The sequence below is a fragment of the Pomacea canaliculata genome, linkage group LG8 (assembly GCF_003073045.1).
Source record: "Pomacea canaliculata isolate SZHN2017 linkage group LG8, ASM307304v1, whole genome shotgun sequence".
NCBI lineage: Eukaryota > Metazoa > Mollusca > Gastropoda > Architaenioglossa > Ampullariidae > Pomacea > Pomacea canaliculata.
Window position 1 is genome coordinate 18,031,371 of NC_037597.1, and position 19,406 is coordinate 18,050,776.

At 41.2% G+C, this 19,406-nt stretch overlaps 1 protein-coding gene across 4 annotated transcripts; it reads right to left on the minus strand.

The window, feature by feature from the left end:
- Positions 1–65: 65 nt before the first annotated feature.
- On the minus strand, positions 66–15,438 carry LOC112570136 (TNF receptor-associated factor 3-like). 4 transcript variants are annotated; one of them, XM_025248408.1, is made up of 15 exons: positions 15,261–15,437; positions 14,300–14,385; positions 12,181–12,498; positions 11,669–11,753; positions 10,903–11,007; positions 7,098–7,265; positions 6,723–6,803; positions 5,966–6,040; positions 5,228–5,347; positions 4,892–5,005; positions 4,468–4,684; positions 3,176–3,478; positions 2,661–2,945; positions 2,044–2,134; positions 66–1,123 (listed from the first exon to the last, which is right to left on the minus strand). In XM_025248408.1, the coding sequence occupies exons 3-13, from the start codon at positions 12,360–12,362 to the stop codon at positions 2,662–2,664; spliced, it is 1,734 nt and encodes a 577-aa protein (XP_025104193.1). In that variant the 5' UTR covers positions 12,363–12,498; positions 14,300–14,385; positions 15,261–15,437; the 3' UTR covers positions 66–1,123; positions 2,044–2,134; position 2,661. The 4 variants fall into 4 exon arrangements, with proteins under 4 accessions (XP_025104193.1, XP_025104194.1, XP_025104195.1 ...); XM_025248409.1 differs by lacking the exon at positions 15,261–15,437 and adding an exon at positions 15,007–15,193; XM_025248410.1 differs by lacking the exon at positions 2,044–2,134 and having other exon boundaries at positions 15,261–15,438.
- Positions 15,439–19,406: the final 3,968 nt, after the last annotated feature.

The following is a 19,406-nucleotide window of genomic DNA, read 5'->3' on the forward strand; positions in this document are numbered from 1 at the left end:
TAAATACTTATATTACAATTTTTGTGACCAGCCCTCACACGACGCACGCACTGGCGACAATCCCCAACACATATTACTCATTTTTATTCGTCGTAAAATCCAGTTTATCACAGATTTTGATGTTTATCACAAAGTTATTTTATGATCAGGATGAAAACTGTTTGATGTTTTTATTTTATTACAATGAAGATCCTACACAGCACAAGAACTCATCATTGACACTGCACAAAGCACAAACGCTATTTCATACTCACAACTTAAAACAAAAATAAAAACTTACTGGCTTAAACTTCTGTCTGTAAATGAACTATAACAAAATTTCAAAATGTCCCACTCTTCTGGTTTGCTCTGTATCACTGTCTGTGACTTACATTTCTCTTGAATAAAATAGCACACACATAGGCCAACACTTTCTTTAAAGTCGAATTGTCACTTTATGTTTTGGTGTTTTTCTTGCGGCTTTTAGTTGCGACTTTCGTGCGAGGTCTTTGCGTGAGTTTGCCAGCTTTTTTTAAAGCTTTCAACAATAACCTTCAATGAGAATTGTGTTGAAGTACTGTTCTTGCTGTTGTTTTCTTAATGTTTAATTATATTCTTTCCATTGTTTACCACCTTTTTTTTGAAAGAAGCCACATCTAATCACGGAGCAAGCTGAAAATCAAAAGGCAGAGACATGTTCTCTAAGCGCTTGCGTCTATCTTCCATTTGACGACTTCAGTAAGGTACCAGTGTGGGCAGTCGTTGTCAGGATGTTACAGCTGATCAAGGATGACCAGTATGGCTAGTTGATGTCAGGATGTTACAGCTGATCAAGGATGACCAGCATGGCTAGTCGCTGTCAGGATGCTACAGCTGATCAAAGATGACCAGTATGGCTAGTTGCTGTCAGGATGTTGTAGCTGACCACTGGCTTCACTGTTAAGATATCATAGCTGACTTCCAGGACACAGCAGTTTGCCCTCTCACTGTCAGGATAATGTAGTTGACACAGCTCACCTCACAAAGTTGATCATACTTGACCTAAAGCAGCCCGCAGTCGGGGTTTCCACCCTCTAACCTCTAACCCCCAGCGACATATCAGGTGCAGATGCCTGCCCATGGCGGTCGTGGCCAAGTCCGACACCTGTGCAGACAAACCAAGAAAATTAACATCTAAGATACTTGCACACAAACTAACAGTTCTATGACATCCACTGACACTTGCACACAAACTGACATCCACTAGCCATTTCGTCACACATACACACAAACACTCTCTCTTTCTCTCCTTCCACTTCCCCATACTCGTACATCACCCACCCCACACACAAAGTAGTTTCTTTACAACTTTCTTTACCGTCTAACAGAAAACTGAAACAGTGCTGTAAACTGTAAGAACGGTTGTTTACTCAAACCCAAATGTTAAAAACATCGAAGTGTGAGTTTGTCCGATTACCTCCCTTCAATTCATTGACTATTAATTCTTTCCGCTGATTTTCATGTTGATAAAAATTGTTTTTACTGACGTGACATCGACACAATCAGAACTTGTCTACGCGTCCTACACCCCGCGAGTCTAGCATACCTTCTTGCTAACTGCACTTTGATACTTATGAAGGAAAAGTACTCCCACTCCTCCTCTCGCCTGGTATCGTACCGAGATGTTTGTTGCATTTTTTGTTGTTTATTTATTAATTTTTTTAAGGAGGTAGTGGAACTAATAATGAGTAAAAGGGAATAAAATCCCAGAGGGAGGTGCGTGTGTCCCAAGACGAGATGTGACAATATTTACGGGCCTCACGTTGTGAGATCGGAATGTGAGTCCTCACGAGCCTCACTGTAGATGTGTTTCTGCTCTCCTAACACCTAAAGGTGTAACAAGCGGAACTGCACAATGTCCGCAACGCAAAGACCCAGAAAGGTGTGAAAGCAACAAAACATCAGGCGGCGTAACTCTACAGCAAACAGCTGACAAAGAAAGAGAAAAGGAAATAAAAAAATTCAAAAGTTGAGAAGGCCTCTTGGGCGAGGTATACTGTTGCTGTGTGGGCGAAGGCAACTCACCCATCACTGTTCACTCAGGAAGCGGCAGTTGGGTGCCCAAGGAAGGGCGGCGGGCATGGTCACGTGCCGGTTAGTGCCCTGACAAGCCAGTCTGTGAAGAAAATGGTAAGCAAGTGCTATACCTTTCCCTTGCTGACAAAACAATAGTCTCGAAGGCTGGGATGTGTGGGGTTGGGGAAAAAGGAAGGGGCACAGAAAACTGGAAAAATTAATGCGGGAAACGCGCGATATTTAGTTGGTAAAAATCGGTGCAAACACTACTAATGAATTTCAGACTGTATATTCAGATTTTTTTTTTTTTTTTTTTTTTTTTTTTTTTTGGTGGCGCACAATTTACAACCTGGATATTTATTCGAATAATTTAGGTGAAAAATCATTTGTACAATGAAGTCGCAATGAAGCTTTTGTCTCTTTCATAATTTAGAAGTCTAGACTAAAGAACGATGGAACAGTATGCTCAGGGGGAATATTATTTCTAGAAATACATATTGAACAGCAGGAATTGGACAAAAAGAAATATGCGGCTACCGACCAGTTGTACATCTTAATTGCACGCAGCATACATTTTTCAGGCGATCAAAATAAACAAGACGGATACTCAGACGGACTGGCTGTACCTCAGTCAGTAGGAGAAAGTGTGGTAGTGTTCTGACCGACGCTGATGCGGATGAAGATTGTGTCGTCCATGACGTAACCGTTGTCCGGGTTCTCGACCAGAGATTGGCTGACGAAGAGCGGGCAGCCGCTGGCCACATTCATCTCTCCTGATGGTCGCTGGAAGCTGGAGGAGGTCGGGTCAGGCACGAACTGGTCTGTCAAGTGTCGTCTCCGTGGAGACTGGTCCAGCAAGGTTAAGGTGACTTTGAGGTTGAACGGCCAGGTGAGAAGCGCATCGTACTCGCCTGATTGGAAAAACCACGTGATCACACTTAAATGACAGTTATTGCACTGACCATAATAACACTGCCATGCAACATAAAATTATGGATGGGGTTCAGTTGATTACAAAGACTAATGAGTAATCCGTAGGTGACAGCTCTAGGAGCCATGTCAACCACACAAGCTATCTCAAGCTATATAGGTCCCTGCCCTAGCCGTCCGCCCACCCAGCCATCCCGCCGTGCCTCCGTACCGCGCATGACGACAAAGAAGATGGACATGTGGGTCTTCTTGCCCATGCCGTCGCCGTTGAGGTAGACGCGAGCGCACATCTTGTAGCCGAAGCGGTTGGTGTAGAAGGGTTGGCTGTAGAGAGACAGGGTGCGGCTGTTGACGGCGTCCCGCTTGCGGCGCGCGTAGTCGCGGATCTTCCACACCAGCGTGCCGTCGTACGACGCCGTCTCCAGCAGCTGGAAGCGCAGGTCCATCTCGGCCATGCGCACGTCGTGCACGCCGATCATCCGGTCGTGGTCGGACAGCTGCGCCGACACAACCTCTGGAGAATAAGACAAAGCCAAACCGACTCAATGAAAAGTATGATGGGCTATTAAATTTATTGTATATGTGTGGACGTAGACATGCACGCAGATAAAGTACAAGATAATATTAGGAGTAAAATCTGCAGATACGATTCACAGAGAAGATCAGCTTCAACTTAAGTAAGTGAATGACATGCGAATGACAAGGAAACATTAGACCTGGGGCGAGGTGCAAAAGGGCGCGAGGTGTGAAGTTTGAATTTCATGACCGCGCGTATTTGAGAGCGTTAGAGAGGTCACATGACTGATTTGCCTCCATATACAGTAAGAAATACTAGCAGATTGGCAGATGGAGGAAAAGACGGAGAGAAAAAGGGAAGGGCCGAATTCAGGGGCTAGTTGCACATGTTTCTACAACTTAAAACTGTTCTAAAGAAACGATCCAGACATTGTGGAGCTCTTCCGGACCCAAGTTGAAGGTACATTCTTCACCCTAAACACAATCGACGGTGATGTAGATAACTTATCTGGAAACATCAAAGAGATGCTCGTCCATAGCTGAGGAGGTTTTATGAAGGCCGAAGAAAAAAAAAATTTTGTATGTATTTCTGGATTAAAATGGAACAAAATGTTCATTCTTGTTTGTTTTGAAATATTATCTCCCCAATGACAAAATAAATAAATGACATTAAAGATATTAAGTGTCGAGTATCGCTTTGTTCTCTCTCTCTCTCACCCCAGCTTTCACCCTTGTCTTTTCTTTGTTACCTCCACCTTGTCTACTCTGTCCTCCCTCTCTCGTCTTTTAACTGAAAGTGGTGGGCAAGCGCAAGTAGGTTTGTTATACAAATGTGACGTCAAAGCAAGACAAGGAGTTTCAGGTGACGTAAGAAAACACATGACTTCAGCGCCACGCTTTAATGAGACGGGGCGAGAAATGTCCGGACACACTGCAAACTTTTTTTTCCTTTATTAGCGTAGTGGTGTTTGCGTTGTGCTCGCTCACCGGCCATGTTGCTGATGCTGCCGTAGCGACCGGTCGTCCCCTGCACTTCCCCCTGGAGACTGCCGTCCCCCCGCTGCCGCTCCTCCAGCTGTGCCAGGCGCTGACTGACCTCCGTCACGCTGCGCTCCACCTGCTCCACCTGCCGCCGGGTCGCCATCTGCCCCTCCAGCTTCCGCTCCAGCACAATCAGCCTCTCGATCAGGTCCACCATCTTCAGCTGCGAGAGATCATCATCACCATCATCATGATGTATCCTTGTAATCATCATCATCATCATTCATTCAATCAATCATCATCATCATCATCATCATTCATTCAATCAATCATCACCATCACCATCATCATGATGTATCCTTGGTACCTCGATTATCAGCAATCATTCCCTGATTCCCATCAAGCATCATCAATCATAGTTATTACGTACCCTGGTATCTCGACCATGCTGCTCAATCTGGTGAACTGTGGTCTGGACGTTCTGCTGCTGTGCCTGTGCTTCGTGCACATTGTGCTCCAGCTCTGTGTACCTTGATAGCAAGTCCTGTGACACACACACACACGATATAACATACCGTTTAGGGTGAGTTGATGGCATTCAATCCAAATAACAATTCTAATCTGTACAAGAACAAGAACAAGAACAAGTGAATATCTCTTCAGTAAAGCCAGGAGGGGAGAAAATAACAAGAGCAATAACGGACGGATGGCTTGAGAAGAAAGCAGTGGTAGGACAGCAAAGAAGGTACCAGGCACGAAACTTTACCTGATGTTCGGTCTCGCTAACTGTTCGCTTCTGGGAAATTTCTACCAGTCTGCTAGTCGCTAGTTCAAGATGATAGGCGATTGCATCTTTCGCATGTTGATCAACAAGTTCTTTTGTGTTCTGAAATCAGGGAAAATTGTGTTAGAAAAAAAGACTAGATGTCGAGAACTCCGGGGAATGAGCACGTGAAGATGGTCAGAGGTTGCGATTGCCGTTGCCTCGGGGCCAATCACACTCTCGACACCTCTACCAACTCACGCCGACATTTACCGTACGTGCACACTTACACTAAATTGCTAATTATACTTTAATTGACTCTGAGCCCCCAGCGCGCATCCCCTAATAACAGACACAAGACAGTTTAGTGTAATAAAGAAATATTAATGATCGAGAATTTTACAATCAATTTACAGTTCAAAATACGGCTGTTCTCTAGGTGCCCGTTAACATCCCTATATCTAGTCGAGGTATCCTGAACCACTAATTACCTCCCCTTCCCTGAGAGATCTCCCATAGCGACAACTGCCGTCCCACATTCCAATAATGATACATAGTCTGTTTACTAGCGCGTCCGCCTGACTTGTGGAGGGAACAGAAGTGCGGCACCAGCACTAAAGCCCTATGCTAGCTATCATGACAGTTTAAAGATATAAAATGGGAAAATAAGAATCATCTGGTAGAACAAATTATTATATTTTTTTAGTGGACTGAGCAGTCCAAATCAAAGAAATTTCTTACAACATAAGTGCAGCCCATTGCTTGGAATTTGCAGCTTGTTGGACGAATTGGACAGACATTTCTGTGGTCCAAAACCTGGGAAAAAAAATATATGGCAAATAACAAATGACCAACTTTATTAATCTTAATGGACAATTATAACTTGTTAATTATGAAAGTCACAAAAAAGAGAAACGCCCCCTCCCCTAAAAAAAACAAAAACAAAACAGAACAGGTGGTTGTTATAAGATACGGCAAGTGGTAGATTGTAACAAAAAACAAAAACAAAACAAAACAAAAAAAATAAAATAAAAATAGAAAAATAAAAAACAAAACAAAACAAACAAAACAAAAACCCACCCGATCTTACATCTAAAACAATTTTTAAGGCACATAAACAATCACACACCCACGCGCAAACATAACCGACAATTAATCCATGAATGAGCAGCTTATGTTGTGTATATGTAGCTATGAAGAAAGTATATTTAATATCACATTTGATCATATTTCAATGCAATTCTTGTAATGAGTATTTTTTAGAGTAAGGATTTCGTAAACCCTCTCACATTTTATTTCTTTTTAATACCTCTTGAAGATAAAATTAACAAAGAAACCGTGAAACGGTGAGGCACGCACAGACAAAATCTAAGAGAATGTCGACACAGAAATAAAGTAACAAAACACGTTGTTCAGGAAGACGGGAGGAAGGAAGAACCTGATACAGTTTGCACAACACTCAGTTTCCCATCAAGCAGACGTTGCTGGGACTTCTCACCTCCTTTCTCTTCAGCGTCCTATGTCCACAGTTGTACGGACACCCGGTAACCTTCTCTGGACAGACGTCTGCCTCGTGATTCTGCACACGACATGCAAGGATGACGACTAATGGGTTGATGAAGGCCATGGTGCAGATGCCTTGTAACCAAGTTTCACTTTTCACAACCATCGAGCAAATAATCTTAAACTTGAGCACATCTCTTTGTAACATTCATCACCAGAGCTTTAATAACCTGGAACTTTCCCATTATTGCCACCACCCAGCTCTTGACTACCCGTTGGCATCTGAGTATAATTATATTTATTTAAGCATCGAAAGAATGCTTGAAAGGCATACATGAGCACCAGCCACGACACGAAGACCGCTGGTTACCTGCATCTCACAATGGCTGACCTCTGCCCCACACAGTTGGCACCGTTCCGGTCTCCACACACAAGAGCGTGCGTGCTCCTCCAGGTCCTTACGTAGCACGTGCTGGGGACACCCGCGTGGCGCCCACCTGCACGTCACCGTAGCGTGCTCACAGACCTGCACGTGCTTCTGCACGAACAAAACATGGCGAAGGTGACCTGTGGACTTCAGTGCAAGTAGAACTCGACCCATGTACCCAATACATAAGTGGCGGGCAACTTTGCCGATAACAATTTTTGTTCTATTCCTCTAGTCTCGTGTCCATAACTGATGTTGGGGAAGCGAGGGGAGGGGAAATCAGTACAGGTTCAAATACAAAGTTACAGTAAAGAGATAATCCTAAAGCCCCAACTTCATTAGAATTGCAACTTCACACACACATATACATATCACCAAATTACTAATGTGTTATTAACAAGATTATTATCAGAAAGCATGAATTACTGATTCATCCAAATTTGTAATACTTTGTAAAGAAAACAGGTAAGATTTTGGATTAATTTTATAGAATTACCAGCAAATAATAAAAACATAGTTTTGTTCCCCAACTCATGTCAGACTCACTAAAGCTACTTACGTTTTCACTAATTTTAAAATGTCCTAGCACTAACTTCCTCCCTCACCGACACATACACATATACACCACAGAAAGATATACATTCCAGGCACTCATATACCCTCCCTCCCCTGACTGTCGCATGTCCACAGTCTATTGAAAAGAATAATCGTAGAGAAGCTCTTTAAAAAACATGAGAAGAACACAGGCCAAAGGATTTTCTTGTTTATGGTCTGATTAGGTGGTGCATAGGGCAAGATAACAAATAAATCAACAACAACAACAACAACAACAACAAAAAGCACCCTCTCCCTCGCTTTGAAAGAAATAAAGTGGAGTGAATGAAATTGCGAAGAACTGCTACAGAACTTTTCAGCCATGTACAACTAGGGGGCGCCGGAGGAAATTTTTGTTTTTCTCTCTGTAGCTATACTATTCATTTTATAATTATAGAATGCATTCTATAGCAATACAATTCAGTTAATATTAAACTATTGGTTAACATGTAGATGGGTTTATATTTGCCATCCTTTCCTATCGATTCTTTATTAGCGAATAATTTTCCTTCAGTGAAATGGGTTTTGAGTCATAGTTTTGCTTCATGAGATTTGTATTATACTTTATGTTAAAAATTTCAAGCCTGGGTTAGGATATATCTGTAATTCTACTTCTTTTATGTCTCAGAATGAAGTACCCTCTTAAACATATAGTGTGTATATAAATACATTGTGTGATATTTTAATTCTTCTTAAATACTTTAATACAATAGCAGTGGCAACTTGAAAGTTCTGGAAGCAAGCACCCATGTGATTTAGATATGTACACTCAACAGATGTCACTTGATGCAGTTGTGTGAGTGTTGTCGATGCAGATGCACTTGGGTGAATATCTTGATAGATATCATGCTTACACACCCTCTCATTCATTTTCCTGATACAAGGCCTCCAACAAATGTTGTTTGCATGGTCATTCCATGGTCAACTTTTATTGGCTTCAGCTTTAAATTTTTTGTCCCATATCATGCGGCTTCCCCACAATTTCAGCTTTCAAATAACCCCAGATGCTCCTTTTCATCAAAAATTTCATTAATTTTTATCCCTTCTTATTTGTGTTCCTGACTTGATGTGAATCATGTGAATCATGTGAATAGAATGCCCTGATGTTTAAGATGGCACCTTATACATTATTATTATCTTTATTTCCATTTTTATTTACTGGCCTAGTTCAGGTTATAAAAATAATCAGTCATTTCAGATTATATTTCTAGGAACCTATGGGATATCAACAAAAATACAATAACAAAGTAAAGTAAAAATAAAAATGTTCAGGGCAGAGTGAGCAGGTAAATTGTGGCGAATCAGCCTCGATTTGTCCTGCCACAACTCTCGCCTCTTCGCTCACTCAGCGAAGCAAACGCCACAAAATCTCTTTATTGACTTGCTCCTTGGCCAACATATAATGTTAGATAATAACACAATCCGCCATTCCCTCGCCTAGGATCTGCTGGACGCTGAGGGCGTTGTGAACAGTTGCATCCTGGCTGCTCACCACGACAATGCACACAGCGCATCACGCAGTTCCTGGCCTAGAAGAACATCACCGTACTGGAACAACCTCCATGTTCACTTTATCTTGCTCCATGTGACTTTTTCTTCTTCCCGAGCTTGAGGGGATCATCAAGGGAACCCTTTTTGAAGGCGTGGGGATCATCAAGACAGCCGTAACGACGAAGGAGGGAGGCATCCCAGAAGAATCTTTCGATCAAGCGGTTCATAGAAGTGGGAAAGTGAATTAGATTCGACGGGAAAATCACGTAGTTTGGAAGGGAAATAAACTGTTTGTGACACTAATCCCTCAGATGCATCGTATACTACAACTTCCTGTCTAACGCAAAGCTAGGGGACATCACTCTAACAAAAAATCTTCTGCAATTTCAGATCCTCATGAGCGAGCCTCGCAAATACACAAAAAAATCTGAAGACCATACCTTATATTTAAGGCTCTTACATTTTTCTCTGATCATTAGTTTAGTGGTTACCGCCTTTTACTTACTCAGGTTCAGAGGTGAATTATGTTTTTCTCATCATCGACGCTCTTAGATTTTAGTAAAATAGATCTGGGACACAACGAGTTTCAGTTATTCGCTTATGCTGAAGAATAAGGATTAATCAGAATACATCAAATGCACAAAGGAAGGAAGTCGTTGTGAAAATTGCAACTTCTGTTTCTAAACATTTAAGTTCAATGCTTCATTTTTAGGCCTTGCAACTGAAATGTTGAATGTGCAGCAGACAGCACATACCGGTCCCTCTTGTTTGAGGATTTCTGATTGGATGACCTTTCACATGTCTAAACTTATATGCAAATACTGACTGTCAGAGCCTCGTTCCGATCACAATTCAATGTCTAAATACAAAATTCATTCTATAAGTAAATAGCTAGAATTGAGCTGGATAGAACATTTCTAGTATAATATACATGAAATACTTTGGTTTTACTGTAAATTTTTCTCTTTAGTTATAGAATGAATTGTATAGATACATAATGCATTATATAAATATAAAATGAATTTGTTTAACTAAAGAATGCATTTTATAATTAAAAGATGAATTGTATATAGCTACAGAGAGAGCAATATAAACGTTCCCCTCTTGACGCCCTATTCAGAACTGGCGTAGATCTTTATATTTTGGGCACATGAAAACAAAATTTAAACCCAGTTTCAATGGGTTACGTGGATAAAGAGAAGAACTTCATCATAATCAGCAGCAGTAGTAACAGAAAAAGAAGAAGAAAAAAAAGAAATTAGGTAAACAGACACTGACGTCACGATTGTACATGGATACGTTAACATTGTCAAGGTCCCAGCCAATGGGAGAGCTGAAGCCCAATGCTAGTTAGGCGCATCTGCATACAAACATGTCACGATCTGGACCTTTTTCTGTGCAAGGTGATGTTTGTAGAACGGAAAGAGCGTGATGAGAGAGAGAGATTCAGATTTGAGGAAAAAGTATCTTGCACTGAGCTGTACCCAGCCATGTGAAGTAAGTTTGTTTCCCCCTAGCCTTTTAACACCTAAGAAAAAAATTGCTTCAAAAACTTGGTTTCAAACATTTGAAAAAAATTTATATAAAAATAAAATATGCACACATATACACACACGTGGACAGCAAGGAAAACCGCTACGTACTAATTAGCCCTATTACCGACCTTCAAATCTTGGTATTTACACTGGAGCTGGCAACCAGAGCCTTTATTGACACAGTGCACCTTCATTCTCCTCATCTCGCGAACACAGCTGTTGTCTGGACAAACCTGAGAAAGTAAAATGCACACATTCACATGCTGAAAGGAGTTTTTATGCTGACGGTTGGCAAGAAGTATTCCCGATGTGGCGACATGCGGAAGTAGCCGTCAGCACGGAACTAATCAGTTACGAAAATTTTTTTTTTTCAGTGGAAGTAATCCTCAAGGGAAAATCAATGATCGATTCTCACAACATTAGAACAATTTACTGCTCTTACGTGTGTGTGCGTGCGCGTACACGTAAGCAAGTGGTCACTTCTATGTAATTATTTCCAGAGAACTGATCCACTTACTATTCAGTCTGACATCTGAAAAGGATGACTTTTTTCACTCATTGCTTAATAACACGTATAATGTTTTTTGATATTATGTTATTTATAATATGTGATACTAAATTTAATTTAATCTACTCATCCTGAACTGCTATGCAGTCCAAACATTTATTAAAACTTATGGACATTTGTATCTACTTATAACCATTGAGCTAATAAATTTAGCAGCTTAGGTCGTGGGAAAGAGTGTTGAAGAAAGTCTGACTTTTTTCCTCAGGCTCAGTACTATCTGGCAAAACAACATCGTGGAATGCTTGCTTTATTTGTAAAGCATGCTGCAAACAAATCAGTTCCTCACATCAGGGAGGAGGAGGTGCGTGTTACCAATGGACACTCACTGTCTGGCGTGAGACAGGTAAACAGTCCTCTTCATTCACAGAACACATTCTGGACTCGCCCTCAGCCACCCACACCTCCAGACACCTGGCACAGACACATACCATCATACTGTCTTCACAAATGAAAATATCTTTGTTCAAAACTTACTGTGCCGAGCAAACAAAACAAAATAACAAGAAGAAAAATAACTTTCAATAATTTCCTTTTGTAAGAAATGTAACCTTTGTAACTTTTTATATTTTACTTATACAGAGGCTTTTCTATGTATAATAAGATTTTGAATGCTTCTATTTCATACGAAAAAGAAGTGTAAGAAAATGAACATTTTGAAACTTTGTATTTTTAGTAATTTTATGATCAATAAAATTGAAAATTAATTTAGTTTATTAAACCACACCCTTTAAATATATTTTCAAGGAGGAATGTACAATAAACCTAGTAATGCATTCATTTAAAACTTTTATAAGAAAATTGCTAGATCGAGTACATAAAGGGACCAGCAGACTCATACTGGGAGCACACGCGGTGTCCACACTGTGTCTGAAGAGGCTCCCGCAGCAGTCCGCGGTGGACGCCGCACTGGAAGCGCTGCAGGTCATCAGGGTCAACGGGTTCGGGGTCACCATAGCCGTCGATGTTCAGGCAGCTGTCGTGTCCAGAAGTGGAAGACGTCAAACTGGTCAAACTGTCCATACTCTGGGTAAACTTCTACCTCCAGCTTTATGGTATGTATTGTTAAGTGGGAGTGGCACAAATGGACTGTCGGGTGGGTGCGATCCTTGTCGTTCTCCGATGAAGCGGATGCTGCAGGCTTAGTCTCAAGGATCGTCTGCAACAAGGAATAGGATGTAATGAACAACGTATTACACTTCGTTATATGATACCCACCGCTCCTCTGTTAACTAGCGAATGCTGCAACATGCTGATGAAGCACAATAAACGGGTTTTCCCCATTTGTGTAATAATTATTCACTACGCTTAGTCATCGTTGAGATCACCATTATAGGCGGGTACTCAATAATAATGCGAAAAATGAGGAAATCGATAATTAACCTTACTTTAGAAGACACGTCTAATAATGAAGGAGATCCACTTATTTTTCTGTGAATTTTCTAGTACAGTCACTGAATAACTCGAGAGAGAGAGAGAGAATCTAATTATAGATACAACGAATTTATCTATAGATACAACATGAAGACACAGGTCATCTGTGTTACAACACCTGGTGGTGTTGCAAGTAACGCAGTAACCGCAGTGACGTATTGTGATAGCTTGTGGCAAATAACATGACTAATCATTAAACAGTCTGTAATCACGATTTGTTTTTACCGTACGATGTTGATGAAACGACATATTTTCACGTCGTGTGATGCTGGAGTATTAACATTTTATTCTATAATGAGTGGTGACATTTTATGATAATTAGTAATTATATTTTTAGCTAGCCCTGGTTGATTTCTGTTGCTAGCATGCTTTATCCAGTGATTATATCAATTTTCGACCTATCACATTTTCGACCTATCACCAAGTCAAACTTATTCATCCTCAGCGTCATTGTAGCGAAGTAATAAAACACCTGTACCCTTTATGTCCCTTCCTTTACTTGACAGGTTGACAGCTCGTGTTCAGCAACGGGGACACGGTGTTGATTGAAGGGGAGATGTAACTGATGGTGGTGCCAGTGACACTAGTTCATCTATCCTTTCATCTCTCTCTCTGCTTCGTCCCCTTGTCAGCCTCTTTCACTCTCACTAGATTCTCTTAAAATGCAGTGATCTAAATTTTCTCTGGGTAAAATGTAAGAATCGCTTCTGCGTAGTACTTATGTGACAGCATATGTAACTCACCAAAGTGAATGAAACATCGAATTCAGAATATTCTACACTGAGTTCGATAATTTCATCGTATAATGATATACAATACTGATCTGGCACTTTAAGCGGTCGCAACCACCGGCACAAGGAACTTGACTTCGTGCTGTCGCTGCTAGAGACAGATAGCACACACTAACGTGCGGCGTGAGGTTGGGAGGGAGAGCGACCGATAGCACAGCTCATTGCTCTTCCGTGTAATCAGCCCGCACTTCACACGTTTCCTACGCCATTCCTCACAGACTAAACATAGGTATGACCCAACGCTGACACGCACTTTAAATTACGTCTCTGAAAACTACAGTCCTCGATACATTCTAAACCAGTCTTCCATTTTTTCTGTTATCAAAACACCCTTCTAAATACCGAAATGTCTTACAGAGTGTTTAGAATGTCTTAATAAATACATATATGATAAGATATGAATACATTCACATTCATGTACCCACACATATTCAAGTTTGGACCATCATGCGTCATATTTTAACTCTCCAATACATTCCAGGCATGTGAAAGGGTGCGCCATTTTGACAACAGAAAAGTAAACAGGAATTGAATACTTTTGGTCTTGTAAATTCCCCAGCTACACGTGGCACCAAACATTACTCATGAAAATACCTTTAGTAGCTATACCCACTAAAATAAAACTGATGACTATGCTCCACGATGGGAGTGATTATATACAAGACATCAGATATGAGCGCAGCAAACAACACACCTGAAAGTGAAAGTGTGCTTTTTTTTTTTTTGTAGCCTTACCGTGTAGGAGTGATCTGGCTTCAGAATGTTCTCGAATGTAGGAACGTCCGGTACACGATCCGGTAATTGTTGTCTGACTGTGGCCCCTGAGAAATAAACAGCTTAAGTAGAAAACAAACGTACTCTGTGGGGAATAACCCGTAACGTGCGCAGGAAGAAGGATGTTGGGGTCACGGAGTGTCGAGGGTCAAGTAAAGTGTGATCTACTTTCCCGCACCAGTGCAAACACGCAACAAACATCAGCTTTCTTCCTCCTCCTCGAGCCCCACCTGTCTTTCTTGCGTCATGTACATGAGTAACAAAGTGTTTTCATTTTAAAGGAAGATGAAGACAATGAACTTATCTAATTACAAACAGTCTGGTCACGCGCGCCGCTTGACGTCATACAGAGTAACTGGGAAACAATGTCCAGCGACACCTACTCACTGTCACGCTCGCCACGATCAAGAAGGACTCCGAGAAACTCTGTCGAACTATAAACTATAAATCCTTCCTTTTCACTAATAAATTATTGTACATAAAGCTGACAGAATATTTTTTGCGATGTGTGAACTTAGATTGGTGATAAGTCTGTTAGGTGTCGTTAAAGAGGGTTAGACAGATGAATATAGATATACATAAAGAGAGAGAAAAATATAGAAAACAGATCGATTTTGGTCTGCTGTGCCACATACTTTCTCTCTCTCTTAAAAAAAAAAAAAACCTACCGCCGACGCAGAACGTAAAGTCACGTAGTCAGAAGTCAACGAGTAGAAATCGACTGAAGCTGAGGTACGTCCAGTCTCACAGGTCCTGTCATTGTCTACACACAGTCACAGTACAGTACCGAGCTGAAATGACAGTTTTGAGATGTGCGTTCGATAAGAGGTGGTGTGACCCATATTTACATCTAGCACAGCCGACCACTCGCACAGAATGTCGTGTCGGTATTGTGAACACTCAAAGTCATGAAGCACCATACCTGACCTGATCACCTTCCTCTGAAGTCTGTGACCTGCGGATTCCGGTGATGAACTGTTCTTTCCGGTAAATCGAAGAGCGAATAGAGGAGAAACGAGCAAAGACAGTTCTCTCGTGCGAAACAAGGAAACAGAACCGGTCGGGATCGACTTGTCTTTTTATTCCCTCCCTTACTTATGTAATCGGGAAAATCCAATAATTTGCATACGTTTAAGGATATCTGTACATTGTTGAGGCTACAGCCACTGGAAAAAAGGGAGACTATATGTTAGGTAGGTATATTTGTGCACACACGTGACATCACGATTTTGATCTCTCTCTCTCTTTGTGTGCATGTTTGTAGTCTTGTATCTCGAGAATGGAAGGATAGTATCCTGCCAGATTTTTGGAAATATATCGCATTTTGCTCTGAGCTTTACCCAATCTTTAAAATAAATATATCCTCCCTATTAGTCCTTTAACAATAAAATGTCGAGTAATTTCTGTTTACGTGTTTGTTGATCAGACCTCGATTCTTCGGACTGAGATGTTTTTCTGCCCGACTTTGTCCTCTTTCTACACACGTTCACTCTTTCCGTTATATAATTGTGTGGTGTGTGTGGCGTGCGTGTGTGCGCGCGCGCATGAGAGAATGTAAGCGACCAAGCGAGTGAATAAGAGGGAAAGAGAGTGGAGGGGGGGATTATGGGGCAACTATAAGACTATATCACAGCAAATCAAACAGCTCTGTAAACATACAGAAAGAAATGAACGTGCCCGAGACGAGATCTGAACACAAGACAGCCAATTATCTTTATTAACTACGCAAAGAGTGAGAGGTAGGAGTGGAGAGATGGAAGGACAGATAAAATAGAGAGACAAGGGATGCCAAGAGAACCGGAGAACTCGTGACGAGGTGAGGGGCCCAGAGGTCGGAAGAGGAATCGGGAAAGGAGTTCATGAAATGTCGGAACCAGCAATTAAGCTAGAGGAAGTCGTCGTGCTATTATTTATGAATGGGAATTATTGCTGCTGGAACAACCAAGCACACGCGTCGACAGACATTTCCTCTGTACTTCTACAGGCAGGTCATGTGATCGAAATTCATGGTGACAGCTTGTTGAATAGCACCATTTTTTTTTTTTTTTTTTTTTTTTTGGAGATTGCACGACAGCAGAAATAGCGTTTCCAGATCATTCCATTCTTTGCCTCTTTTTCTCGTCGCCACCTCATAAAACTGTCAGCCAGCCATCTACCTATCTACACAGGGCCGGCGCTAGGCTGTGTTGCACCCTAGGCGAAAGAAAAATTCTGCAAAAAGTGAACCATCAACCATGTTATATCATTTATTTTGCAATTTATTTAGTCCTGGTCATGAAATTGATGCTTATAATCTCACTTTTCTTGCTTTTTGCTGTGCAAAACGAGTTATCAGTTCCTTCAGATTGAGTGCATTTGCCAAGTCATGCTCAGTAGATATGGTGGCCAGCCCAGTCAGTCTCTCTTGCAACATTGTTGATCTCATATAGTTTTTAATTAATTTTAATTTTGGGAAACTCCGTTCTGCACTGGCAACAGAAATTGGAAGGGTCAATAAAATTCTGAGAGACACTACAACATTCGGCACAATATCAACTAGCTTAATTATGTTGGATAATGAATATTAAGACTTTGTGTTAATAAAATATATACAGCTATGTCACAGTGTATAAAATTCATGCGAACTTATCTTTACAAACTCTCATGAAGTGGCTGTAGGACATTAGCACTGTTCAGTCTTGCATCCAGTTCACAACCTTTACTGACAGCTGTGGAAGGATGATACTGTAGCTCTAAGCACCCGAACAGACGATTACAAAGTCAATTCAAACAGCAGCACGAGATGTCTGCAGCCGCTCAGACAAGTGAGGTTTTTACATCGTCCTGTGGGTTTTAAGTTACAAGTTCAAACCACCTCTTCCCCAATCTCGGCTGTCCAGCCCTGGTAATGTGATCTGACTTTCTTTAAAGTGGTAGAGATTTATCGCTACCCTTCTCCACTAGGCCACCCCACTGAGGTCCTTTCAATCTTTCTCTCTTCTCTCTTTCTCATCTCACGGACAACTATCAAGTATCAATTAACATGCACCACCTTCTTTGTCTAGTCTTCTACTCTGATCGGACTAGTCATTAACTGTGACAGATTTATCGCCACCCTTCTCCACTAAGCCACCCCACTTAGGTCCTTTCAATCTTTCTCTCCTCTCTCTTTCTCATCTCAGACAACTATCAAGTGACATGGCACCACCTTCTTTGTCCAGTCTGCTAGTCTGATCCGACTGGTCATTAACTGTGACAGATTTATCGCTGCCCTGTGGGCCTGTCTACCTAGCACCTCCATCGGCGAGTCCTTTCAGTCGTTCTCTTCTTTCTCATCTTACAGACGAACTAACAAGTAAAACCGAACTGACTACATGTTTGCTGCTTAAAAATAGTAGAAAAGTGGTTTTCTGCAAGAACTCATTACGGCCAGAGGCGTTAGAACCCAGAAGTGTCAAAGAATGGCTTATTAAAAATAAATCTTTTTCAAGAATTTGCTGTCAGATTTGATTAATAACTTATAAGTAACAACTACTTTTTGTCAAGAAAAAGTACGTCTGTTTTTCTTTTGCAGGCGTGCATCATGCACACATGGTCCATGGATGCTTGCATGCCTCCCAAATCAGACCTACACTTATGAGTAGAGGATTTCAAACACTCGTGTAAAAGGTTTTATGGAGTGCACACTGATGGAGACAAGAAATCTGTAGCACCTTGCTCTGGTCTTATTTTGCTGTGTGGTCTAAAACTCAAACTATCACAGCTTCCAGCATCTAGACCACCCTGATAGCAGCTACATGTACTTTGTTCCCATCCAAAGTCACACCTCACAGGTGGGGGGCGGAGCAAGGTCTGTCACCAGAGTCTTCTAGACACTAACAATGAAAAGTTGTAAATCATGGTGTCAGGGCAGCTCCCCAAACACAGTCCAGTGATCAACACTGCGTGGTGCCCAGCATAGGGTTTGTTGAAAACAAGAGAAGTATATAGACTGTAGGTCTTAGTAAGCGTTATCTCTTAATAACCAATTTCAAATATTCTGTCAATGGAGCATAACAACAAGCTAGCCGTTCAAACTGTAGACAAACAGATGCACTCTTAGATAATAAAAACAAACATTACAATTTGACAACTAAATTAAGCGTACTACACCAATCGAACAGAAATTTAATAATTAATAAGAAAGTAAAATATTCACGACCATGAGTCACAACAGTAAGTACAAGACTATAGGCCTATAGCCGCCCCATCCGCCCTCTACTTCCCTGCTGGTTAGCTGTGGTCACTGCAGGTGCGCCCTGGGATGATTGGCTTTTCCTGTAATGCATGTACTGAGAAACTAGTGGTGGTCAGTCTACAAGCAGAGAAAAGGTGTCCTGCTAGTATCATTTTGTGAACATGATATTTTCCCCTAAAATTATTCATCTAAACAAAACAAAACAAAAAAACCAGCAGGCCATTTTTTCCGTCCCCCTCGGTCGCTGCGCCCTAGGCAATTGCCTAGTTCGCCTAATAGGTAGAACCGGGCCTGTATCTACACAATACCCAACAATGACATAGACTTGCACTAGTCAGTAAAGTAGCACAAGGGGTATTCCCTGTGGAAATTTCGTGGTTCTATGAATAGGATGAAAAGGGCAATAACCCCGACGCAGAGACGAAATTTAAAGGACTGGTAAGGTACGTGATATTATAAATTGTCTTAAAATTTCCTTTAACATTTGTACTGTATTTAGAAATCTACAATGCTTTTTTTATTGTATGGAAAAATAGAATGGCATTTGTTATAAATTATTTTGGTGTTTGGTACATTGACATACAGTTTGTTATGTTTCAATAAACCTGGGTTTGGTAATAATACACACTGCAGTAACTTCCTTTCTTGATAACTGTTGACCCAGCACTACCCACTCCAAACATCAATTTTTTTGTGCTTTTATTCATGGTTTTTACTACTGGCATACCGCTAGAATGTTGGTGTATGAGTAAATGAAATACAATTTGCACTCGTCTTATTTCCTTATTTCCCATTAAATGGTGCAGTCATTTGTGGCTGCAAAATAGGATTCTCAAGAACTCTGAACACAAA

What these genes read in the sequence shown, in the direction of transcription:
- LOC112570136 (XM_025248410.1), bottom strand. Translation starts at nt 12,362, where the DNA reads ATGGACAGTTTGACCAGTTTGACGTCTTCCACTTCTGGACACGACAGC. An exon ending in CAATGGGCTGCACTTATGTT is followed by an intron (nt 5,348 to 5,965) that starts GTAAGAAATTTC and finishes CCCTGATTTCAG; the next exon opens with AACACAAAAGAACTTGTTGA. An exon ending in AGCATGGTCGAGATACCAGG is followed by an intron (nt 4,685 to 4,891) that starts GTACGTAATAAC and finishes GATCTCTCGCAG; the next exon opens with CTGAAGATGGTGGACCTGAT.